This window comes from Branchiostoma floridae, chromosome 10 (assembly GCF_000003815.2).
Source record: "Branchiostoma floridae strain S238N-H82 chromosome 10, Bfl_VNyyK, whole genome shotgun sequence".
Lineage (NCBI taxonomy): Eukaryota > Metazoa > Chordata > Leptocardii > Amphioxiformes > Branchiostomatidae > Branchiostoma > Branchiostoma floridae.
This window is the reverse complement of record NC_049988.1, coordinates 9,020,092-9,045,424: the sequence shown is the minus strand read 5'-3', so window position 1 is coordinate 9,045,424 and position 25,333 is coordinate 9,020,092. Positions and strand designations below refer to the sequence as shown.

The 25,333-nt window shown below is 39.8% G+C and overlaps 3 protein-coding genes and 1 long non-coding RNA gene across 5 annotated transcripts in view; 2 read left to right on the top strand and 2 right to left on the bottom strand.

The window, feature by feature from the left end:
* The window catches only part of LOC118424095, a 13,567-nt gene extending 12,665 nt beyond the window's left edge, over positions 1–902 (bottom strand). The window contains exon 1 of the mRNA XM_035832587.1: positions 449–902. Within this exon, the coding sequence (XP_035688480.1) occupies positions 449–727 (279 nt within the window). The 5' untranslated portion in view covers positions 728–902. The remainder of the gene's footprint in view (positions 1–448) is intronic.
* A 645-nt stretch (positions 903–1,547) lies between these two features.
* Positions 1,548–5,003, bottom strand: LOC118424068 (protein MAK16 homolog). The gene is made up of 4 exons (XM_035832542.1): positions 4,728–5,003; positions 4,139–4,298; positions 3,396–3,587; positions 1,548–2,703 (listed from the first exon to the last, which is right to left on the bottom strand). Exons 1-4 carry the CDS (start codon positions 4,886–4,888, stop codon positions 2,338–2,340), a joined length of 879 nt encoding a protein of 292 aa, XP_035688435.1. The 5' UTR covers positions 4,889–5,003; the 3' UTR covers positions 1,548–2,337.
* A 169-nt stretch (positions 5,004–5,172) lies between these two features.
* LOC118424051 (tRNA N(3)-methylcytidine methyltransferase METTL2-like) lies at positions 5,173–13,296 on the top strand. 2 transcript variants are annotated; one of them, XM_035832505.1, is made up of 10 exons: positions 5,186–5,328; positions 5,672–5,839; positions 6,426–6,517; positions 6,952–7,433; positions 8,106–8,155; positions 8,582–8,642; positions 9,160–9,299; positions 10,961–11,067; positions 11,467–11,532; positions 12,083–13,296. In XM_035832505.1, exons 2-10 carry the CDS (start codon positions 5,691–5,693, stop codon positions 12,223–12,225), a joined length of 1,290 nt encoding a protein of 429 aa, XP_035688398.1. In that variant the 5' UTR covers positions 5,186–5,328; positions 5,672–5,690; the 3' UTR covers positions 12,226–13,296. The 2 variants fall into 2 exon arrangements, with proteins under 2 accessions (XP_035688399.1, XP_035688398.1); XM_035832506.1 differs by lacking the exon at positions 5,672–5,839 and having other exon boundaries at positions 5,173–5,328.
* Positions 13,297–16,329: 3,033 nt separating this feature from the next.
* Positions 16,330–25,333, top strand: part of LOC118424102 — a 142,002-nt gene continuing 132,998 nt past the window's right edge. The window contains exons 1-2 of the long non-coding RNA XR_004832169.1: positions 16,330–16,821; positions 22,360–22,475. This is a non-coding gene — a long non-coding RNA (uncharacterized LOC118424102). The remainder of the gene's footprint in view (positions 16,822–22,359; positions 22,476–25,333) is intronic.

Here is a 25,333-nt window from a genome sequence, read left to right as displayed (position 1 = left end):
AGACATCCAGACTAATATAATACCTGAAAGATCATTCTGGCACACATTCGACTTCTATTCTAACAGTTCAGACCTTGCCTTTGTGGAGAGTTTCTTGTGACTACAGTGCCGAGACCACACCGTACCAAGCCTCTTGTAATTAGTCTGGAGCTTTCCTGCACACCCAAACTTCTATTGGACCGTGAAAACCCACCTGTACTGGCCTTAAGGCAGGACAACCAGCCCGACCTGTCTCTGACCTAGTACTAAAATGTTCATGTTGTGCAAGAACGTCCCAGAGTACAATGGTCCTCTTCACGGTGTTCTGTCTAAAACTACTTCCCTGTCAGACAACACGAAGCGTAGCCTGTACCACGGTTCTTGGTGTCTGTAGTGACGGCTATAGAATAGTGCTCGGTACCACCTGTACCAGATGGATGAACATGATCCACCTAGACACGCAGCTCACCTTTTTCAAACTCGCTCTGGGCTGTCCTGTCTTCAGTTCCGTGATGATCATCTCACGTTTTTCTTTCGGGTCGGGCTCGTCTTCTATCCTGGGTGATTCGGGCTCGGAACAGGTGACCACTCCGTCGGGGACGCTGGATTCGCCGGCCCGGTCTGGCTCGCTCAGGCCGTCGGGCTCACCCCTGCCCAGGTCGCCGTTCACTCCTACTTCCGGCACCGACGGCGCCTCGGCTGGCGCGTTCTCGGCGTTGACACCTGTTTCTACAGTTTCAGAATCCATTTCGATTTAAGAAGGGCAAGTTCGTCAGCAGCTAGTGATAAATTAGTCCCAGAGGGATATACAACTGTCCCACGTGTCGTAGGAATATGGGCAAGGAAGGACTTACGCAGAGCGCGGTCTGTCTGTGACTGAGCACTGGAAATGGTTGGGTGAAATTACATATGGATAAATCATCGATCACAACAGGTGTGATCTCGCGAGATTCTACGAGAGTTGACACCGTGCAGGTGGGCTGGGAGAGTGTTGACGGGAGACAAATGTATAATGTAGGATTGAAGAGTCCGTTTTCTTACGACAAAATGCAAAAATTTACTACCTTTTTTTCGCGCATATAAAACTCACCGATTCACAGTGATTCAGACGATAAAATGGCACATACTTTTTTATGAGGCTATGATTTTCAGGCCTACCAACTTTATCTTAGGAAACAAAGGTTGAAGAGATGATTGCAGGCAACTGTATAGCTTTTGTGATGCAAAATGTGATATTATTCGTCACTATTGAATATTGTTTGAAAATCAAAATAAAGTGTTAATACATATATGTATGATATATGTGTATCGTGTATACAGTGTACCATACACCTTTGGTGGGGGGATGTTTACAGTGATGATTGATGAAGTCTATGTTCTCTTTACTTAATACACTTAACGTTACATCTAACTTCTAAGTCTGAAGACTATGTCTATGCCTGGTATCTTTGAAACTTGTCAAGGTGTTTTTGAAACCTATTACCCAGTCTATATTAGCATAAAACGTTCTTCAGTGTTGGAATATATAGTGTTGGAAAAACCAAGTTACTAGTGGAAAATTTGGAGAGCCAAACATTTTAATGAAAAACACTCCTTGAAAATTGCTTCTGGTGTGATGACTTGCATGTACATAGGAGGATACTATGTTCAAGAGCCTTTTATTGCTTACCATCATTAGAAGAAAAAATTAAGATTGGGAAATACATGTACAAGAAAACTTCCACATCTCATTTCCAAATATCTACTGCATATAATATTGTCTCAAGTGGCAGAGGGATATCTGTATTGATAGTTTATTGCTGAAAACAGGTACAAACCAAAAACAAAGAAACAGATAAATATGTAAGGACATAGCAAAGGGCAATGTTCTAATTGGTGATCATATATCTAATATACACATTAGAAAATGAGATTTTAGGATGTTAATATTTCAAATGTCTATGATGACTTCTACATGTTGCTAATACCATGAATGATATTATAATTTTTGTACTTAAACTTGCTACAAGTATAGATAGTCAGGAAACAAAAATGACATTTCATCTTTAAGCAAAACCAGATCAACACTACATCATAGCAATGTTAGGTTCTTAAGACACTTAAGATTCTTAAGAAATAGACAGGAAACAGAAATGACATTTCATCTTTAAGTGAAACCAGATCAATACTCATCTTAAGCCACTTATGATTCTCAAGACATACTAAAGATTCTTTAAAATATTAGGACTATTGTGGTCTTTATCTTAACTATGTTTCTAATGATGATGATGACATCCTCACATTCACAATAAAAACTGTTAGAAGGTGAGTTTGTTGTTCATTCAAATTTTCAAACAAGTTTCCAGGTCATCTTGCCCTTTACTGTTGCAGTCTAACAGTCTGTCTCTTTGCAGGTTCTCTCTCTTCTTCATATTCTATCTCCACTTTCCCTCGTTTCCTCCTCATCCCAGGTCTCCACTTGCCCTTGCCCTTCCCATCCTCCTCTTTATCCTCCTCATCTGTGGTGGACTCTTCCGCAAACTTGTCTCCATCTTCAATGTCTGAAATGTCACTTTCCTCAAAGTCCTCAACATACTCCACCTCAGCTTCACTCTCCTCCTCCATCTCTTCTTCAAGTTCTCCTTCTTTTTCCTCTTCAGCTTCACTTTCTGAAGACACCTCTTCTTCCTCCAGGGCCTTGTCAAAGGCAGTCTGTGATATGTTGTAGATGTCACCATAGGTGCCCTGGAGGTAAAACAAGGCACGTTGTGAGGATTAGATATTTGTGTGTCTATTTTCAGGTAAAATGACAATATCTTTACCAATAAAAATACAATATCTTTTACTAGAAGGTTCCATGATGTGTAATGTCAGTTTTGTTGAGGACAATAGCAGTAAATATTGTTTCCAACACATTGTTTATGTACCTAGATGAACCCAACAACCAATGTACAAGAATACAGAAAGCATAAAATATTATATACAAAATCAGCTTTGCCAAATACTTTCTCCTGAATGATTTATGATAAACATTGGCTACATATTGTAATTATTACATTAAAATCACTGTAAGTACCTCTGTGTTCAATAGTTATAGAAGACCATAAAAAAGTCCCTGCAATTTTGCTGTGTCAAGTAAGTTCTTCTATGTGATTAAGACTGTATAATGTACATTGATTCTGGATTACCCAAATTTTCAACTGTTCAACTCCAGTCTTTCCTTGACAGACACTGGAGTTGAACACTCAAAAATTTGGTTAAGTCCAAATTTGTGTTGGAATTTAAAGTTTTACTTTATCCATAATGATACCGCTGGTGAGGCTACGGGACTGGTGTGAGGTTAGGTGAGAATGACAAAGATGAGTGGGGATAGTTTATTGCAAAGATGAAATTTCAACTTAATGAACATACAATGTAATCTTAAATACACACAGTACCTGTTTGAGTCTCTCCAACAGCTCTTTTTCGATAGCGTTTTCCACCTGTGCAGCGACCAGAGCCTTCTGTTCCTTCCTTCGCTCTCTCTTCTCCACCTTCCGACTGAGAGGAACCAGCTTCTTCTGTCGCTTCAGGGTCAGCTTCCTCATACGGATCAGGTACTGGGTGATCTTCGTGAACCTCTGCTTACACTGGGGAGAAATTTTAGAAATCAAGTTATTGGGGTCATAAGATAATGAGTTGATCAACATGTTTCACACAACAAACATATTACTAATATCACAGTGATATGATTTGTAGGAAACAAGGAAAAGGCTTAGTAGGTATCAATCTCAGAACACTATCCTACAAAGAAATGGACTAAGTGAAGCACGGAGCTGGCAAAAATCTTTCACAAACAAATTGTATAAACTCTACTCTGCATGCAGAGGACAGTATTTCACAATCGAAATATAAGCAACAATGAAGTAATCCTATCCATCTGCGCATGCGCGAGTCAAAGGTGAATGCCCCTGACTTGTACACAGTATTTGTCTTAACCATGCTACATACGAGATACATGTGGTCCAAACATGTTTTGTTTATGTCTCACATTGTCATGCGCAGTAGGATCCCCCATATAATAAGTTGTATTTTCTCTTAACATTTTAGATGACCAATCAACTACCAATATATATACAATATATTCTGAGATTGTTCTTTTATTGCTCAAAATCAAAAGTCCTAGTAAAAGTCCTCTCACCTTTTGCCTGATGAAGTAAGGCCAGTAGATAAGGTTTTCACTGATCTGTTGCAGAGCCTTCTCATAGTTCCTGGACAGTTTGACTTTCTCCCACAGTCTGCCAGGGAAGGCTGCCCGCTCTATAGTCTTCATGTACAGGAAACATACTCCTTTCTCTTCCCTGGAATGATAATGGAATAAACTCATCCATAGCATACAAAAGTACATGTACTATCATTGTAATATATAAAATGATCTGACTTTTGACAGGGACATCTGTTAATGGCACACAAAAAAAATCCTATTGACAGGAAGCACAGGAATTAGCCGAGTACCATCCTTCAGCTACAAAGGAATACCTTTAAATCAGTTAAATTTTTACAGTAGCAGTAAATCAATAAAATATGTAACACGTTAAATATATAATTTATAATGTGTAACAGAATGCAGGGGGTATTAGGTGGAGTATACTTCTTCTTCTTCTTTCGGTAATGTCCAACTGCCAAGAAGGGATCGGCAATAATTGACACCTGTGCCTTACATTTTCTACAGAAAACATACAGATACCTATGATGGGATAGTAATAGAAAGTACATTTCTAAGATCTCACCTAACCGTGGCATACTGACTGTTGGCCAGGGGACACGAGCCCCGGTTGCACAACCCTGTCAAACTGTACTCATTCCGGCAGAACTTCTGACTCTTAGTCTTGACCTTGAAGGAGCAGAAACCTTTGTTGATGACACTCCAGATCACGTCGTCGTGTTGCATCTTGGAAATTTGGCCAGAAAAGCTTCTAAAAGGGTGACAAAATTTGTCGTAACTTCAGCACATGTTCCAACACACGGTCACCATCTTGGATTAAATGTGGGATCATACTACTCAGGTATAGGGAGATTCCAGTTTACAAGATAATTATTTGATCAGTAACGTATAGTATATCACCTTATTCAATTTAAAGTATTAAATGTATCAAATTATTTTATGTATATGTACATTTGTGGGTATACTTTAAGGATTAAAATTAGTTAAACATATTTCTATTTTATATTTAGCCCCTATTTTGAGTTGGAATACTCTGGTCCTCGCGAGAGGCTACCGGATATCATCATCATCATGGCTTCCCCGGGTGAAAACGAAGCAAACACACGGCCGGCGTGGGGAAATAGGCGACTAAACGACCCGACTCAGGTTTTCCAGCATAACGCATGGTAGGGACATGAGTCTAAAAATTCAGGGTGTAGAAATAAAGAGATCTGAGCGTCACCTGAAGAGAAAATGCTTGAAAATTAGTTAGTGGCAGTCTCTTTTTTGGGCCATGTGTGACTTGTGAGGGTCTTTGCTTTTTTGGCAAGCTACTAGTAAAGGTTTTATGATCTTTTGGGTTGCTCTATGCAGTCTTAGTGAAAAGGGGACGAAGAAAAATTGTGGCCTGGATATGACTGTCACAGCATTTACTAAAGCTCAATTTCTATTCAAGTGCACAAACTTGTATGTTTCTGGGGACAAAATATTCACAAAATTTTTCTTCGTTTCCTGTCATAATTTTTGCAGACATACCAGAGATGCTAGGATGAGGATTGGGTTGGCTTGTCTTCCCCTGTTAGCCAGGAGGTTTGTGTGTGTACAGACACGCTTTTGTCAGACGCAGACTCGCAAGAGACCCCCCTTTGGCGATCGCTACCTCACAGATCCAAGCAGAGTATTTGAACATAACAGCTGGTAAGTTAGCAAAAAAATCAGGGCATTTTGATACCTTGACTAACTAGCCAATCTGGATGGCACCAAGTCTAGGACAGGTTAGGGTTAAAGTTATGGTTTAGACTAGTTTATTATCTTTTGACGCGTCCTTCTGTCGGGGACAAAAATGTGCTTGTCGAAGTTGTTGTGATGAGAAATTATTTTACACCATTTGTCCCAAAAATGACATGAAACTGTTGAAAATGTACATATTCAACCAGGAAAAACAATGAATGGTGTGGGATGGAAAAAGCTGGAGACAGCCCTGAGTTAGGGATAAGGAATTGGTGTTGAGCCTCTTGGACCTGGTGCTGAATTGTCTAGACTCTAGGGACAGAACTGTTCTGGTTCCAAAATGTCATGGAATCGTTAGGGTTAGCGTTAGGCATCCTCTAAGTCTTGATAGTGAAATGCCTAGAAACGGTCCTTGCATGTTGTCCTGCTTTGCAAAGTGCCGAGTTGTGAAGATCTCACATTATATGATGTTCTGTCAATATTGAATTATTAGTAAATGCCAATCTGTCAGTATAAGAAGTTCTGTTGAACATGAATGTTTTTCTCCCATCAGGGATAATGTGGAGTGGGATGAAGATCAGGATGCTCAAGCAAAGCAGAAAGTCAGTGAAAATGCCCAGGACCCAGTTCCTCCTGATCTGCAAGGTCAGTACAATTCTAGCAAAAGCTGTCATCGACTAACAATACAACGTTATATTACCCGAGTGTGTAATGAGTGTTCCAATGAACAGGTATGGTTGCACTTGCATGTACATGTTAGTGTTATAAAAGCAATAAGTCTAAAATTATACATATTGACATTGTTATAATAATATTAAACACTTTCAAGAGTAGCCATTGCTTCATATATATTGTGTAGAGGGTCTGTAGAGGACAAAGAGAAAGACATATAAACAGTGTTGACTTGTTGTTTAGGACAGTTGCTTAATTGTAGTAATTAAGATGCCTTAAAACAAGTAACCTTTGCACAGTATCTGTAGCATACTAGTGCTAGGTACTAGTATATCTCTAGATTTGACATGGGATTACAAAATTATTAAAGGAAAGATGATGAGAGTGTGTCTGTTTTCGTCCAACAGAAACATATGAAGCCAAGGCAGATGAGTTCTGGAATGACTTCTACTCCATACATCAGAACAGATTCTTCAAAGACAGACACTGGCTCTTCACCGAGTTTCCTGAGTTGGACATGAATAGAGATGGTGAAGAGGAAAGAGAAACAGAAGGAGCAGTTTGTACTTCAGATGGAGATAAGATGACAGGTGCTGCAGCTGTTGACAAGAATACACTCTCTGATATAAACAAGGAGACAGGAAACTCAGAAGATATGTGTACTTCCAAGGAGGTTGACGGAGAAACAGAAAGGACAAATGTTGAAAAAGAGCCAATGGCTTTGTCATCTGACTCAACACACAATCCTGCAGAAGACTGTGGTAGTGAAAAGAATGCTGTTCTTGATGAACTTTGTCAAACCTTAGGCCACCTAGCTGTCAGGAGCAGCAGTGCAGCAGTGGAGGATGGGGACTTCCCTGGACAACAGGCCAGAACCAGGATGTTTGAAGTCAGGACTATGTGTTTGTTATGTTAAAGTGTTTATGACACCAAAAAAATATTCTTATTAACTTTGTTGGCATTAGTATTTTTCAATGAACACCAAATATACATCCTTATGATATAGTTTAACAACAAACATCCAAACTCATCATTATACATATTATAGCTCTTGAATGACTTGAAGTAAGGGTTTATTTTAGTGAAGATTTCTATGTTCAGTGAATGATTCTATCATAGTGGGACAAAATTACAAAAACGATGTACTTCAGTGTCATTGGTGTCATAAACACTTAAATGTTAAGTGGTTTAGAACTTCTGCAGACATAGTGAAGATTGTAAGAGCTGTGTCTGTACACAAAAGAAAAGTGTACATAAAAGATACCAACTAGCTTTTGGTCACTGACTCAGTCTTCTAACACTTCTCTAGTTGAAATGTTATACACATGAAGAACAAACTTCATAACACTGGTGTATTTATGACAGCATATTGGTAGCTGAACATAGACTTGGACTTTGAAGCTCCTGTTTGTTCTAAATTTGTGGCATATTGTAGAAACTAGTATTGCCTTACTTGCATTTGTTTTCAGTTCTGTATTTTGTTGATATGGCCTATTGTAATTTGTAGCACCAGAATTGTTAAAAGAATTTAAAACCAGTTTTTTAAAATTTTGTCTTGCAGGTTGGCTGTGGGGTTGGCAACACAGTGTTTCCTATTCTTCAGACAAATAAGTAAGTGACAAATAAGTAAGTGATAAGTAAGTAACTACTCTAAAATATATGTTACTGATGTAAGCATTTTAATGCTTACATCAGTAACATATATTTTAGAGTAAAGAATGTGATAAAGGGAGGGGTGTTACATATTGTGTATTTGTGTCCCACCTAAAGAAAGTAGAGGGGAAAGTAGAAAGAGTAGAAGCCTCAGTCTTGAGTTTCTTTGATTATAGCATAGCATGAATTCTTAAGCCTGTCATAGGGAAAACTGGGAATGAAATGCAGGGCATATGCATTTTAAGATGCAAGAACATATAAGGTCAAAAACAATCTGATATTTTCTTCACTTACCTTTGTTGAAATATGATTGATACCACAGTAATATGTGTTGTCATTAGTTAACATTGTGTATGCTGTTAACTAATAGATCTGTTTGTACAGTGATCCTGGTCTCTTCATGTACTGCTGTGACTTCTCTGCTACAGCAATTGATATTGTCAAGGTGTGTATTATCTTAATTATGGTTTTGGTATATACCGCAGTAAAAATCTTACAATCACATTTCCAAACTGGGGCTCAGTCAGTCAATTTTTGGGAGTGAAAAGTATGACATATTGTGCCAGGGCCAAAAAAGCTTGACAAAAATAACTCCTTGATAAACACTTGTATTTTGCATTTCTGCTAAAATTCTGACTGGGCCCCAGTTTGGAAATACATATATGACAAGGGACTATTCACCAGGGTATTGGAGTTTGGGAGTTTGTTATGAGCAAGGTCATATGTGGTTGGGAGTTAGTCAGCAAGATTGCCTACTAGTAGTCTTTACAAGCCCATTTCAGTTTTACATTTTCAATACGTATATAATAGATCACTTCAGCCAAAATAAAGAAAAGAAAGTAAGAAAAGAAAGATGATCCCTTCCTACCAGTTCCTACTATATTTGGAAACACAACATTTTTCTTGTAAGGCCTAACTCATACATGTGACTCTTGATGATACTTCTGAATCTCCCCTCACAGCAACAGCCTGACTACAACACCAGAAGATGCCATGCCTTTGTCCATGACCTGACAGACACCACCTCCTCTCTACCATTCCCTCCGGCCAGTTTAGACATCATCATCATGATATTTGTACTGTCAGCCATCCATCCAGACAAGTAAGTTTTGTACAGTCTTCTGCAAGACACTAAAAGTACAGAAATGTTTGCAGTTTTGAGACAGATTTATTTATTAGTGGTAGAGTTAGGAGAGTCATGTGTAGTGCCTTTCCCAAGGACACAAGCAGGGTTAGACAAGTCCACTAGCCCTATAGTCCAGGACAAGTGAAAGGCTGATCGGGCTAGTGAGATTTTTCCATTGAGTAAGATTTTGATATGCTTGTCACTTTTTACAGTCATGACATCAAGCAATGGTAAACATTAGAAACTAGAGTTCGGGGACCTCATACCTCCATGAAATATTTATTGCTTTTTTGTGGATGGTATGTATGTTTATAGTCGGTTGTATTTGAGAGTAATGGTTATAAATGTTATGGGAAAGTAGTGGTGTATTTATTTAATGACACAGAGGATGTCCGTCTGATTAGTAATTATTAAAATGTGACACTTAATTGTGTAATGTGCGTTTAAGAGGTCGACGGCATATGGTAGCGTGGTGTTTTCTTTAAGCTTGATGTTTGGCATTTAAACTGTCTAAGGTTGTCAGCATTATTGAGGTTCGACTATGTGCCTCAGAGCGGTGTGGTGGGAGGAAGTTGGGAAACTCAGAAAGAAGAAGGGATGTGGCCAACTTTAGTCAGATGGTGATTTGATTTTCCACCAATATGTCATAACATCAGCTGTTCACACAGTACAAAAATGAGATGCACACTTTCCTCTGATAGCCCTACATCAGCTGTAAGATGAATACTTAGCTAAGCCCATTAACAAACACTTAAAGCACGATGCCTGTTCCAATATATCGCAGATATAGGGGGGATTTCTGATATTATTACATCGATTATAACGACAGATACGGTGCCCAAAATCACATCGATTCGAACTTTCATCACACCCCACCAACACAACAAGTATGAAACCAATCCATCCAGCCGTTCTTGAGTAATCTTGTACACAGACAGAGACACATAACAGAAAATATAACCTCCATGACATTTCATGGAGGTAACTACTGTGCCAACTCATGAACTGTTACAAATATTTCAAACAGTCCTAAGCAGACATAAATAAAACTACTGGGGGTTCCCCAAACAGCTGTCACCTCACTATCTGCTTGCAGCTAAGCCCATTAACAAACACATACAGCACGATGCCTGTACCAATATATCTCAAATATAGGGGTGATTTCTGATATTATTACATCGATTATAACGACAGATACGGCTCCCAAGATCTCATCGATTCAAGCTTTCATCACACCCCACCAACACAACAAGTATGAAACCAATCCATCCAGCCGTTCTTGAGTAATCATCTACACAGACAGAGACACATAACAGAAAATATAACCTCCATTCCATGACATTTCATGGAGGTAAATAGAGGCAATGGTAAGAATTGCATCGCTGGAAGTGAAAATGCATGTACAAGTGAAATTTGAATTTTGGGCATGTTAAAAGTTGGTTCGGGCAAATAGATTTGTTTATATGCTTGCCTGATAGGACAACTGAATTTTAGAAACTTGTCCATCCCTGACAAGATTGGTAGTTATTTTGACAGAATTGAACCCAGGGCCTCTGGGTTCTGGGCCAAACACCCCAGTTATGCACACTGTTGTATACATACATGTACATGTCATGTGATATTCCTGTTGTTGACAGAATGCAGTCAACTGTGGACCACCTTGCAAAGTACCTGAAGCCAGGAGGAAAGCTTCTGTTCAGGGACTATGGCAGATATGACTTGGCACAACTCAGGTTTAAGAAAGGTAAGACTTTGCAATGTACTGGTAAGATACAGCCCTCCAGGATACATTATTGTGCTTTATCTCAAAAGTTTAAATGTAGATCCTTATGATTATGAATTCTGGGAAAATTTGAAGTAGAAACGCGAAAATGTTATGAGATGGACAAAATGACAACAACTTGCTTGCAATCAAACCAACAAATCTCAGCATGATGTCCTATTGAAAATAAATCTTGGATGAATGGACATGGTTTGAAACAGAGGAAAGCAGAGATTTTGTCACTAGATTATTGCAAAGCTTGTATTCTACACATTTGTGTGAAGCAGTTGCCATCTATTTAAAACTGGTTTCAAAGTATTTTTCTATTCTGACCAATGTACATTTATTTTACAAATTTGATCTTTTTATTTCCCTCCCCAGGACGGTGTCTTTCAGACAACTTTTATGTGAGAGGTGATGGCACTCGAGTCTACTTTTTCACTCAAGGTAACAAACGTGATGGCTCAACAAGCACATTTGTATTGAGCACCAATATATTTTCATCTTAATCATCTTTAATTCTTACTGTTTTGTTGAAAATGTTATTTTGAGAAGCAGAAAAGGACATTAGTATGTACTTCTTACTATGATTAGGCCTAGGAAAAAAATGTTGTGCTTCCTGTTTCAGTCCTGAAAAAAATTTGGTAGGTAGGTAGGGATTTTCTTCTTTTTTAAATCTTTTTTTTTTTGATAGGGATTTTCTTCTTTTTAAAATCTTTTTTTTTTACGACTTTGGCCAAAGCAATAGTTGATACAATACAGTTTAACACAGTTGTGCAAGTTTGTCATGATTCAAAGCAAGACAATACCATGGTCGTCGCATAGCCAAGCGTTCCAAGTCACTTTGTGGCCCTATATGTAAACAGAACGCTCTTGAGTTGGATTTGGGGGAATTGTACAGCATTAACATTGTAATTGTATAAGCTCCTTGGTACATCATTAACTGGAAAATGTGTGTTAACCCAGCCATCAACTAATGATCTTCCCACCTTTCCAGATGAACTCAGGACTCTGTTCGGCTCCGCTGGTTTGCAGGAAGAACTGATCCATGTGGACAGAAGGCTGCAGGTCAACCGAGGTCGCCAGGTCAAGATGTACAGAGTTTGGCTGTTGTGCAAGTTTACAAAACCACTGGATTAGATAGAAAAATGTGCAGCAATCATAAATGCAGTTGTATTTAATGATCTTTAATGACCGGTAAGATTCAAACTTAGAGGCTCCCATGTTGTGCTAGGCAGATAGAGAAGTCCAGCACATTCGGTCCATGGTACATGTAAGTCTCACTGTATCCTTCCATCTCCTGTTCACTGTGTGGAGATCCCGGGTCATCGGCTGCTCATGCCAGTTCATGTTTGGATGACCCCAGGCCCCCTCCTTCTCTTACCCTGTAGTTTCTATTGAAGGACTTGGGTTGACCCTCAGGTCAAAAAGTACCAAAATGGAAAATTTAAAGTCATGTTGTATCCTTGATTGTATTTGTAGAAGTGACACTAGTGAGTTACATGTATCTGTGTTTTTTTTGCCATGTTGTTTTCTTGGAAACATGTTCGGTAGTTGCTGAAGTAATTCCTGTGTGGTAGCCACGAGTGTAGTTTGCGACTTGGGAAGTGATACTAGTCTAGCACACAAGTGCCACTTTGTGCAAGTCTTGAATATAGGAATAAAATATGTGTTGGCTCATAGTGATACATGTACCAAGTTTTGTGACTGAAATTGTTATTACAATTGTTATCATGTCTATTTGGAAAATTTAGGCATCTTGTTTTTCTTTAATCATCTTGTTTTTTCACAATCATCAAATTCAGAGCCAGCAGAGGATGTCATCCATAATTTTGCTTGCTGTGGCCTAACCTGAATGTAATCCTAGTTATTTTTACAGTCATTGGTGACAAATTTTTGATGAAAGTTGTGACTTTCTAGTATATTTGTAATACAATGTATCAATTTAACATCATGAGTAAAGTCATACATATATTCTTGCCCTCCATGCTTGATCATACTGAGTAGCAGTAAAACTTTCCTTAAAATGTACCTTTCAGAGTATTGTTTTAACTCTGATGACGAATTGTAGTGAAATCTATTGCTTCCTCAATGTATATACGTATAAATCAATCAATTTTAACATCAATTGCTTTTATATTTAGGGAGTTTTTAATCAAAGAAGGGGTCTATCAATAAAGAATCATGTCATTGATAAAATTACCGTGCAAAGAGGTGATCCTCCTGTTTGTTTCCAAACTTTCAGCTAGTCTGGACATGTACATCTCCTACCACATCTATCCCTTGTTACCCATCATCATCATATCGTTCCGGGCCACGGCCTTCTCATCAGCTTAACTCAATTTACTGATCTTTCTTGAAGGTGATTGTCCCTATTTCTAAGGTGATATCAAAACAACTGCCCATGCATGCAACCTAAACTGCACATGGAATTCCTGAAATTCTTGCAAACTTAACTTTATTTGAACCTCTGGATGGATTGTTACAATATTTGGTATGTGGTTAGGTGTTGGGAAGACAAAGGTTAAGGACAACTTTGGGCCCCTGGTATGTGACTTTGGTAGTGTAGCATATCTGTTTTCTTTGTCCTGAACATGCTATGGTCTTGATATTTCTTTTCTCTTCCACATTTAGTATATTTCTGAGGAAACAGCAACACTTACATCATCAGTAACCCATCGTAAATTCAAACCTTTCAAAAACACTGAGAATACAGAAAAATTCCCAACGACGCTTCAAGCGCCGACTAGTGAATGGTGGAGGTATTACATGCACCTGACCGTGGCACGGTGTCATCTCTACGGTGTCCATAAAGTGCCGCCCAGTGACGGATGAAGGTACTGCAACCACTAAGCATCACAACAGAGACAAGTGGATGATCGTGGATTGATTGAGCCACGGCTATTGTTGGGCGGAGAGAAGGAGGGAACTGGAATTTGATGAGCAGATACGTTCCCCACCTCTCTCCGCCAAACAATAGTGAACTGCCGCAGTCCAGGCAACATTGCCAAATCTTTTTAAAAGGATTCAAGGTAACTACGCATTTATTACCTTTGCCAAGGTTATATTTTGGGTAGAAAATTTTTTTTGTGTCCCAATATATAGGTCAATCTCATATAACTTGAGCAGCTGTGGATGGAATTTAATGACATTTAATATTTGATTAGCGGTTGCAGAAACGAAGGTCCTGTTCGAAAACTGTACACTGGCACTTTTTGTTGGGATTGCAGCGGGGCGAGTGTGTACGTGTATTTGCGGACAAGATAACTCTAGTCGCTGTGGATCGTTTTGGATGATATTTGGTAGTTATTTAGGGGTTGAGAATCTGAAGGTAAAGTTCGATAATGGGCCTCCGAGCGGCGAGTTATTGTACTGCAGGGAAGCGTCGAAGTTGGCGCTAAAATTATCCTCATGTGGTAGGTTCACGATTTTTGACTAGTGGATAAGTCTTTGGGCAGGGAGGAAGTCGTGCAAGTTTGGGCCCCCTGGTGGCTTTATTGGAACTGCAGTCGCTGATTTCCTTTCAAACTTTGGACGAGAATAACTCGAGAGTTGACAGATCTTCACGATTTTTGGTATGTAGATAGCCTAAGTGATGACTTACATAATGGCATACTAATTATGCAAACCAACAGCTAATTTGCATAATTTATAAGGAAAATTTATAAATCCACCGCATTCCATGATAGGACTTTCAAACTTGTCACATATGTAGCTCAGAAAGAGAGAATTGTCAATAGATATCAATTATGCAAATGGCAACCTCATTAGCATAATCAATGCTAATAATATGAACGTGTTGACGGATCATCATGATTTTTGGTATGTAGATAGCCTAAGTGGAGACCTACATAATGAGATACTAATTATGCAAATTAAAAGCTAATTTGCATAATTAATGAGGAAAGTTTATAAATCCACTGCATTCCATGATAGGACTTTGTAAGACTTGATTTCGGGGAAACTAGCTATACTTATTTAGGTCACAAAAAAATGTAGGTTAAGTAAACAAATCATGTAAACATATCAATCAGGTTGTGAAAATCTCATTGCACAGCTGTGTTTAAGCCAGTTTTTTTTTCTTTTCTGTCCATTTCCTTTTTCTCTTCCCTTTTTCACCAACTTGAAGATGGTTAGCCAAAATGGTTATGTTTTCAGTTGTGCCATGGAGCAGCAGCTATGGTGTGGTCTGTATTCTGTCAATAGCATAGCTTGAGAAGGTGTAAACTTGGGAATTACCTGTTGTGGAAAGGAAGGTCAAGTTTGAAAATGGTTTCCCTACCATTTTCCTACGGTACTGCAGCGTCTGTGTATGTACGTGTGTTTGAAAAAATGTCGACAACACTACCCAAGATTTAATAGTTGGGATGGTAACAATTTACTTGTCATACCCAATAATTTCAGGGAGAGAGAATGCATTATGTAAAACAAAGAAAATGGTCTTGTTTCTAGATTTAACATTAACTTTACATATCTAGCTTTGGTGTGATGTTGTAGTTTTTTGTCAAACATTTCTACATTCAAACTTAAACTTGTAATGATATTTCATACTGCCCACCTGTATTTGTGTCGTGCTTGTCACAACACAGAAGCGCTGCAATAAAGAAATATGTAACCCAATATCCGGATTTCCGGGCCTTATCTTAACTTACATTGTTGCACTTCCTTGTTGATAAACTTTCTGACTCTAATTTGTATCATCATGGTTATAAACAAAAATCATATTTATGACAACTGACATATTCTTCTTGAATATCTGTAAGTGTGTTTGCTAAAACCAATGTCCCTGTCAAAACTGTATGGTAATGTTATTTGTCCACTTAAAGTTCCTGCATTTTAGACCTTTCACCTGCTAGTACTCTCCAAGCAGAGGTTTGGCTTCGCTATTTTTGACGTGTTTAGGGTATTTATGTCAGGTTTTCAATATTGCCCCATCCTCATCATGTCTCGCAACCCAAGAAAAATACAAATCCATCAAAAACACCTAAAAACACATAAAAACGGCCAGGGCCCAACCTCTGTTTGGAAGTTTGAAAGTTATACCTTCCCCAAATTTATGGAGGGTAGTAAAACCCAACCTTTTCCAGAAACCCTAAGTTTTCTCGTTCTAAAGCGACAAAATTAGTAAAACTGGTTTACTTTGCAAAAAGATATGACATATTATTTTAGAAGTTTGAAGTGTTCTTTAGTTGCCGTAACGTTAACATAATTTGTATCTAATATGTTCCAGCCGCGTGTCACCTGTTGTGAAACAGGCATGACCAGGCAAAGGCCACACACGTACCACAATTGAAGCTGCCCAACCTTCTCCCCCTCCCCCTGTCGTCAGCTTATCTCCACATGGACCTGCTACAAACTGTTCGGAGAAGGGAATTTGTAGAGTCATTGGACGACATAACGACGAAGGGTCGCAACCCAGTGTAGACTTGAGTAGGCCCGCTGTCATCCACTGGTGCAAGCCGCCCGCCATGTCGAAGTCGTGTGCACCGCAAGTTTCTACTCCGTTCTAGCACGTCCAAATCAAGTTCCTCCTTCTTGAAACTTCGTAGAGTGATATATTAGGTTCTATGCTAGTCGAGAAAATAGTACTGTGAGTTCGAGCGTGGTTGTAATGAGTTAAATCCGTGTTTAGATCCAACCGCCCTCCCCACGTCTCCAGTTCAAACTCTTTAACTCATGGCGGCCACTTGCATAATTAATGAGCATCGTGACATCTTGCCAGGCACCAGCACCAAGGTATTTATTTAAAAATTTCCTCCAGCGTATTTCCTATCTCGGCCAATTCATCATATACAACTCCTTAAAAAAAAACTAGACAATATCATACTGTCCTGAAGCAGTACATAACGCTAGCTTGATTGTTTATACTATTACTATTCGTAAGATACATTAGTTTCTTATATTTTTAGATATTAGCAACTTTTAAAACTGTTTGTGCAAGTTGCCACATTGTATCCTTTATACCCCTGTCACATTATCCACGATCTTCGGGCGTGTCAATGAAAGATTGGTCATATTTAAGATCGACAGAGGGTTACGCGTATTTTTCACCTGAAAACCGTCCCGGATATAAGCCAGGGAGGGTCTTTTTAGCGAATGCCCACAAACGCCCACTCTAGAGAAGTCCGCGCTGCACGAATCTCATTTTTTTTGCTTGGAATATGTCCACGTTGTGCTCCCATGTATTAATCCTGAGTTTCAAGTCAATCCATTGACCCGAAGTGACATAAATCAAAGTTTTCGATTCTCGATGGTCTTTTTAGCGAACGCCCAGCAAAATGTCTTTTTAGCGAATGCCCACTATATCCACAAAAATATCGGCCGTCGCGCAACGACACCTAAACCTACCGCCACAAACATGTTCAAGATGGTGTCCCATTGATGTGTACGGAGTTTCCGTGCTTTACAAGCATTTTAAGTCCCTGTTTTTGGTCAAAATGTACGGCGACGATACTACCATACTTTAACTATAGCAATTCAAAATGGCGGGCACTAGTCATGTGACCTCCTTGCGGGACTGTTCTATAAGTATCGCGGGAGGGACTGTTGTAGCATAGCTTCTCATACAACCATTTTAGAGTGAATTCTGAACAAGATTTTCATTTCATAGTGCTATCATCTGACTGACATTTACAATGTGGTCATTTTTTCTGCGCCATTATTACCCAGGTTTGAGGAACTTAGTGCAAATATGGATATTGATTCACCTCAGTGCCCAATTAATGTACAAAAGGCTCAGACACATTAGTCTTATAAACCTGAATAGGGGCAGGTAACCAATACTAGAAAAACATAGCTATTTATTATTAACAATACTATTTACATTATAATAATAACTCTTCACCAAACTGGACTTTTCTTATCTTTATTTATCACAGAAACATTGCTACAATGAGGATTTGATTAGATGAGTATCTGTTACAGTGTGTACAAACTTATTTCAAATACAAAAATGTATTTCGTTTCACTTCCTAAATATTTTTAAAGTATTGGAAGAAGTTGACACATAAACAATATTAATTGCATTATTTATGTGCAGTAAAATGTGACCACATGCTATCAATAGCCTAATAAAATGTTGGAACATGGCACAAGCGGGCTCCTCTTCTGAGTACAGAAAGGAAATGTTTTATAACATTTAGTTATGACGTAGAAAATTTAAATTGTAAAATGTACCTTTATTAACATTTACAAACAAATTGTTTTTTTCTCTTCTTAATAAATGACAACAATACAGGTAAGTAAGGTGTGTTTCCTTTTATAACAGGCCAGGTAAGACGCCGTACAGGTAATAAGTAAGGTGTGCTTCCTTTTATAGCAGACCAGGTAAGACACCGTACAGGTGAGTAAGGTGTGTTTCCTTGACTACAGACTAGGTAAGACACCTTACAGGTGAGCAACGTGTATTTCCTTTCATTACAGACCAGGTAAGACACCATACAGGTGAGTAACGTGTAGTTCCTTTAATTACAGACCAGGTAAGACACCGTACAGGTGAGTAAGGTGTGTTTCCTTGACTACAGACTAGGTAAGACACCGTACAGGTGAGTAACGTGTATTTCCTTTGATTACAGACCAGGTAAGACACCGTACAGGTGAGTAAGGTGTGTTTCCTTGACTACAGGCCAGGTAAGACACCGTACAGGTAAGTAAGGTGTGTTTCCTTTTATAACAGACCAGGCAAGACACCGTACAGGTGAGTAACGTGTATTTCCTTTGATTACAGACCAGGTAAGACACCATACAGGTGAGTAACGTGTATTTCCTTTGATTACAGACCAGGTAAGACACCGTATAGGTGAGTAAGGTGTGTTTCCTTGACTACAGACTAGGTAAGACACCGTACAGGTGAGTAACGTGTATTTCCTTTGATTACAGACCAGGTAAGACACCGTACAGGTGAGTAACGTCTATTTCCTTTCGTTACAGACCAGGTAAGACACCGTACAGGTGAGTAAGGTGTGTTTCCTTTTATAACAGACTAGGTAAGACACCGTACAGGTGAGTAACGTGTATTTCCTTTCAGTACAGACCAGGTAAGACACCGTACAGGTGAGTAAGGTATGTTTCCTTTTATAACAGTCTAGGTAACACACCGTACAGGTAAGTAACGTGTATTTCCTTTGATAACAGGCCAGGTAAGACACCACACTGGTAAGTAAGGTATGTTTCTTTTTATAACAGACCAGGTATGACACCGTGCATGTGAGTAACGTGTATTTCCTTTGATTACAGACCAGGTAAGACACCATACAGGTGAGTAACGTGTATTTCCTTTCATTACAGACCAGGTAAGACACCGCACAGGTGAGTAAGGTGTGTTTCCTTTGTCTATAGACCAGATAGGGTATTACACAGGTGAGTAAGGCGTCTTTCCTTTGCCTATATACCATATAGGCCATTATACAGGTGAGTAAGGCGTCTTTCCTTTGCCTATAGACCAGATAGGGTATTATGTAGGTGAGTTAAGCAACTTTCCTTTGCCTGTAGACCAGATAGGGTATTATACAGGTAAGTTAGGTGTCTTTCCCTTGCCTATATACCAGATAGGCCATTATACAGGTGAATAAGGTGTCTTTCCTTTGCCTATAGACCAGATAGGCCATTAAACAGGTGAGTAAGGTGTCTTTCCTTTGCCTATAGACCAGATAGACCATTATACAGGTAAGTATGATGTCTGGTGAGTAAAGCAACTTTCCTTTGCCTGTAGACCAGATAGGGTATTATACAGGTGAATAAGGTGTCTTTTCCTTGCCTATATACCAGATAGGCCATTATACAGGTGAATAAGGTGTCTTTCCTTTGCCTATATACCAGATAGGCCATTATACAGGTGAATAAGGTGTCTTTCCTTTGCCTATAGACCAGATAGGCCATTAAACAGGTGAGTAAGGTGTCTTTCCTTTGCCTATAGACCAGATAGACCATTATACAGGTAAGTAAGATGTCTTTACTTTGCCTATAGACCAGACAGGGTATTATACAGGTGAGTAAAGCAACTTTCCTTTGCCTATATACTACCATATAGGCCATTATACAGGTGGGTAAAGCGTCTTTCCTTTGCCTATAGACCAGATAGGTATTAAACAGGTGAGTAAAGCAACTTACTTACCTGAATAATGCCCTATCTGGTCTATAGGCAAAGGAAAGACGCCTTACTCATCTGTGCGGTGTCTTACCTGGTCTGTAATCGAAGGAAATACACGTTACTCACCTGTACGGTGCCTTACCTGGTCTGTTATAAAAGGAAACGTACCTTACTTACCTGTATGGTGTCTTACCTGGCCTGTTATCAAAGGAAATACACGTTACTCACCTGTATGTTGTCTTACCTGGTCTGTAAACAAAGGAAATACACGTTACTCACCTGTACGGTGTCTTACCTGGTCTGTGAACAAAGGAAATACACGTTACTCACCTGTATGGTGTCTTACCTGGTCTGTAATCAAAGGAAATTCACGTTACTCACCTGTACGGTGTCTTACCTGGTCTGTTATAAAAGGAAACACACCTTACTTACCTGTATGGTGTCTTACCTGGTCTGTAATCAAAGAAAATACACGTTACTCACCTGTACGGTGTCTTACCTAGTCTGTAGTCAAGGAAACACACCTTACTCACCTGGACGGTGTCTTACCTGGTCTGTATTCAAAGGAAATACACGTTACTCACCTGTACGGTGTCTTACCTGGTCTGTAATGAAAGGAAATACACGTTGCTCACCTGTAAGGTGTCTTACCTAGTCTGTAGTCAAGGAAACACACCTTACTCACCTGTACGGTGTCTTACCTAGCCTGTTATAAAAGGAAACACACCTTACTTACCTGTATTGTTGTCATTTATTAAGAAGAGAAAAAAACAATTTGTTTGTAAATGTTAATAAAGGTATATTTTACAATTGAAATTTTCTACGTCATAACTAAATGTTATAAAACATTTCCTTTCTGTACTCAGAAGGGGAGCCCGCTTGTGCCATGTTCCAACATTTTATTAGGCTATTGATAGCATGTGGTCACATTTTACTGCACATAAATAATGCAATTAATATTGTTTATGTGTCAACTTCTTCCAATACTTTAAGAATATTTAGGAAGTGAAACGAAATACATTTTTGTATTTGAAATAAGTTTGTACACACTGTAACAGATACTCATCTAATCAAATCCTCATTGTAACAATGTTTCTGTGATAAATAAAGACAAGAAAAGTCCAGTTTGGTCAAGAGTTATTATGATAATGTAAATAGTATTGTTAATAATAAATAGCTATATTTTTCTAGTATTGGTTACCTGCCCCTATTCAGGTTTATAAGACTAATGTGTCTGAGCCTTTTGTACATTAATTGGGCACTGAGGTGAATCAATATCCAAATTTGCACTAAGTTCCTCAAACCTGGGTAATAATGGCGCAGAAAAAATGACCACATTGTAAATATCAGTCAGATGATAGCACTATGAAATGAAAATCTTGTTCAGAATTCACTCTAAAATGGTTGTATGAGAAGCTATGCTACAACAGTCCCTCCCGCGATACTTATAGAACAGTCCCGCAAGGAGGTCTCATGACTAGTGCCCGCCATTTTGAATTGCTATAGTTAAAGTATGGTAGTATCGTCGCCGTACATTTTGACCAAAAACAGGGACTTAAAATGCTTGTAAAGCACGGAAACTCCGTACACATCAATGGGACACCATCTTGAACATGTTTGTGGCGGTAGGTTTAGGTGTCGTTGCGCGACGGTCGATATTTTTGTGGATATAGTGGGCATTCGCTAAAAAGACATTTTGCTGGGCGTTCGCTAAAAAGACCATCGAGAATCGAAAACTTTGATTTATGTCACTTCGGGTCAATGGATTGACTTGAAACTCAGGATTAATACATGGGAGCACAACGTGGACATATTCCAAGCAAAAAAAATGAGATTCGTGCAGCGCGGACTTCTCTAGAGTGGGCGTTTGTGGGCATTCGCTAAAAAGACCATGCGTATAAGCCATACTTTGTAACAATTGTTGTGCAATTAAGTTATTATAAGCGAGGCTCGTCGTCCGATCGATTTTCCCCAAATGTGAGAGGGGTATTACAGTTGTCGTGCAATAAAGGTCTAAGTCTATTTCCTCAAATGATGCTGAACGCTTCTCTTCTCCAGTTGGAGTTTATACTTGTAACAAGAAGTTTATAACTTTTCTTATACCAAGGAGTTTTGATCAAGGCTTGATTAAAGCTCCTTCCTTAAACCGTGTTATAGTTAACTATTATATATCGATATCACACTAGCTGAAGCTCTGGAGATATGCATGGGATTTGATAAAGAAACAGCCAAGTGGATGCAGAATTCACAAGACATCAAACCTATGGGAAGAACGACTTAAGTGTTTCCTGGATGAATAAAGGTAACTCCATTGTTGTATTTTCATTAAAGGGAGATGTTTGTAATTGCAAATGTTATCTTGTTATCGTTCATTCATTCATTCTACCGTAAAAGTCCAGAGACGTACCTCAAAATACATTCTTAACAGCCAGACAACGTGAACTGCCAGTTACAGGAATAAACTGATATGTTGCCCTCTCTTACCTCTATCTTACTGATCATGAAGAGAACCTCCGACGACAGAGTATTGTTTTTGGACGATGTGATGAGTGTCACCTATTCCATTTGCCGCATTCGTCATGACGATGTGATATAAATTAGTTTGGCGTGTCATCTGCACGCAGTTGCGAGATAAATGAATATAATGCACATCGTTTATATTCACGGTAGCTGCTTTTTTAATCTATGTAATAATTTCAGGAATCACCCCTACGTTCTTCGTTAAATGGTCCAGGTCTGCGTTATCTCCGCGCGTTAGGCCTTCTGGTGTTTTTGTGCGATGTTCTTCTCCAGATATTCCTGGATGTTTGCACTGTAGTCGTGGCCTAACCGCTAACCTTAGCCGCACAGCCGTAAGCCCGGGGTAGGGTGGTACTCTGGGTGGTACCTTAATCCTATTTAGAACGGGCTTTCTTGGTCATCCCTGGACGGGGGTGGACGGGGGCGGTGTCTCCCCTTCTAAGTCCTGTAACTCTCAAACAGCTTATCGTATGACCATCAAATTTCCAGGCAATGATGAAGACATAATATCTAATAGTTTCAAAAAATATGACGTTATGACGACGTAATATGATGTAACCATGACGTCATCATTCTATTAAATTGGCTGGACCCCTTGAATTTTCAAAAATACTTTTTTGCAACAAATAATCACAAAAGGCAACGGAAGTAGACTAAATGCATTCATTTTGATGTTTTGATGAAAATACCAGGAAGTTACAAATTCTAAGGGAAAATCAGCTTGTTACTCTTGATCTGGTCATATTGTCCGCAATCTTGGATTTTGGCTGGTGACATCATCTTAATTTATTAGCGATTTTTGTCAAAAATGGTCAACAAACGGATGCAATGGCAATAAGAAAAAATGACAAATTTTCCAACACTTCTTTAAATTGTTGCCAACAATATTTTAGGTAGACGCCAAATTTGGTGGCTCTAGCGTGAGCCGTTCTATCGTTATGGTCGCACAACACAGTATTCATGGGCGACCCCCGCGGACAAAAGTAGGTCGGGCACAAAATAGTACGTCGCAGTTCATGAAAAGCCATATAAAATTTTCTGTGCACGTCAGCAAGTCCGAAACTGTGGCATATAGTAGAGTGATGCGTAAGTTTTGAGGCGGTATGAATTGTTTTACGATGTTTTGTTTGGCTGGGTTGAATTTCGCGCACGGATACTGTTCCCGCTACTTCCGTGTGTCGGCTGCAGTATGGTGACTTCCTTCTCGAGATATTCTTGAGCATATGGGCTCTGTTTAGGCGCAACCGTTAGCTCCTTTTTTTGGAACACCGCTGGTCACGGCACCGGGTAGGGGGATGACTTAAGGACGCGATTGTAGCTTGGGCGTCAAGTTCCGGCCGTGCAAGCTTGGTATGGTTGGAAAGGTCCCTTAGCAAGGAATCGAAAGATGCAAACCGCAAAATGTTGTGATACTTCCTTCTCGAGATATTCTTGAGCATATGGGCTCTGTTTAGGCGCAACCGCTAGCTCCTTTTTTTGGAACACCGCTGGTCACGGCACCGGGTAGGGGGATGACTTAAGGACGCGATTGTAGCTTGGGCGTCAAGTTCCGGCCGTGCAAGCTTGGTATGGTTGGAAAGGTCCCTTAGCAAGGAATCGAAAGATGCAAACCGCAAAATGTTGTGATGCAACCGCTAGCTCCTTTTTTTGGAACACCGCTGGTCACGGCACCGGGTAGGGGGATGACTTAAGGACGCGATTGTAGCTTGGGCGTCAAGTTCCGGCCGTGCAAGCTTGGTATGGTTGGAAAGGTCCCTTAGCAAGGAATCGAAAGATGCAAACCGCAAAATGTTGTGATACTTCCTTCTCGAGATATTCTTGAGCATATGGGCTCTATTTAGGCGCAACCAATAGCTCCTTTTTTGTGACACAGCTGGTCACGGCACCGGGTAGGGGGATGACTTAAGGACGCGATTGTAGCTTGGGCTTCAAGTTCCGGCTGTGCAAGCTTGGTATGGTTGGAAAGGTCCCTTAGCAAGGAATCGAAAGATACAAACCGCAAAATGTTGTGATACTTCCTTCTCGAGATATTCTTGAGCATATGGGCTCTGTTTAGGCGCAACCGCTAGCTCCTTTTTTTGGAACACCGCTGGTCACGGCACCGGGTAGGGGGATGACTTAAGGACGCGATTGTAGCTTGGGCGTCAAGTTCCGGCCGTGCAAGCTTGGTATGGTTGGAAAGGTCCCTTAGCAAGGAATCGAAAGATGCAAACCGCAAAATGTTGTGATACTTCCTTCTCGAGATATTCTTGAGCATATGGGCTCTGTTTAGGCGCAACCGCTAGCTCCTTTTTTTGGAACACCGCTGGTCACGGCACCGGGTAGGGGGATGACTTAAGGACGCGATTGTAGCTTGGGCGTCAAGTTCCGGCCGTGCAAGCTTGGTATGGTTGGAAAGGTCCCTTAGCAAGGAATCGAAAGATGCAAACCGCAAAATGTTGTGATACTTCCTTCTCGAGATATTCTTGAGCATATGGGCTCTGTTTAGGCGCAACCGCTAGCTCCTTTTTTTGGAACACCCGCTGGTCACGGCACCGGGTAGGGGGATGACTTAAGGACGCGATTGTAGCTTGGGCGTCAAGTTCCGGCCGTGCAAGCTTGGTATGGTTGGAAAGGTCCCTTAGCAAGGAATCGAAAGAT

Bases quoted from the DNA above. Each gene is read 5' to 3' on its own strand.
- LOC118424068 (XM_035832542.1), bottom strand. From the start codon at position 4,888: ATGCAACACGACGACGTGATCTGGAGTGTCATCAACAAAGGTTTCTGC. The intron at 3,588-4,138 runs GTGAGAGGACTT...ATTTCTCCCCAG, and splicing joins CTTACTTCATCAGGCAAAAG to TGTAAGCAGAGGTTCACGAA. The intron at 2,704-3,395 runs GTACTGTGTGTA...TTTTACCTCCAG, and splicing joins TGTTGGAGAGACTCAAACAG to GGCACCTATGGTGACATCTA.
- LOC118424051 (XM_035832505.1), top strand. From the start codon at position 5,691: ATGAGGATTGGGTTGGCTTGTCTTCCCCTGTTAGCCAGGAGGTTTGTG. The intron at 7,434-8,105 runs GTCAGGACTATG...TTTGTCTTGCAG, and splicing joins CCAGAACCAGGATGTTTGAA to GTTGGCTGTGGGGTTGGCAA. The intron at 8,643-9,159 runs GTGTGTATTATC...CTCCCCTCACAG, and splicing joins CAGCAATTGATATTGTCAAG to CAACAGCCTGACTACAACAC.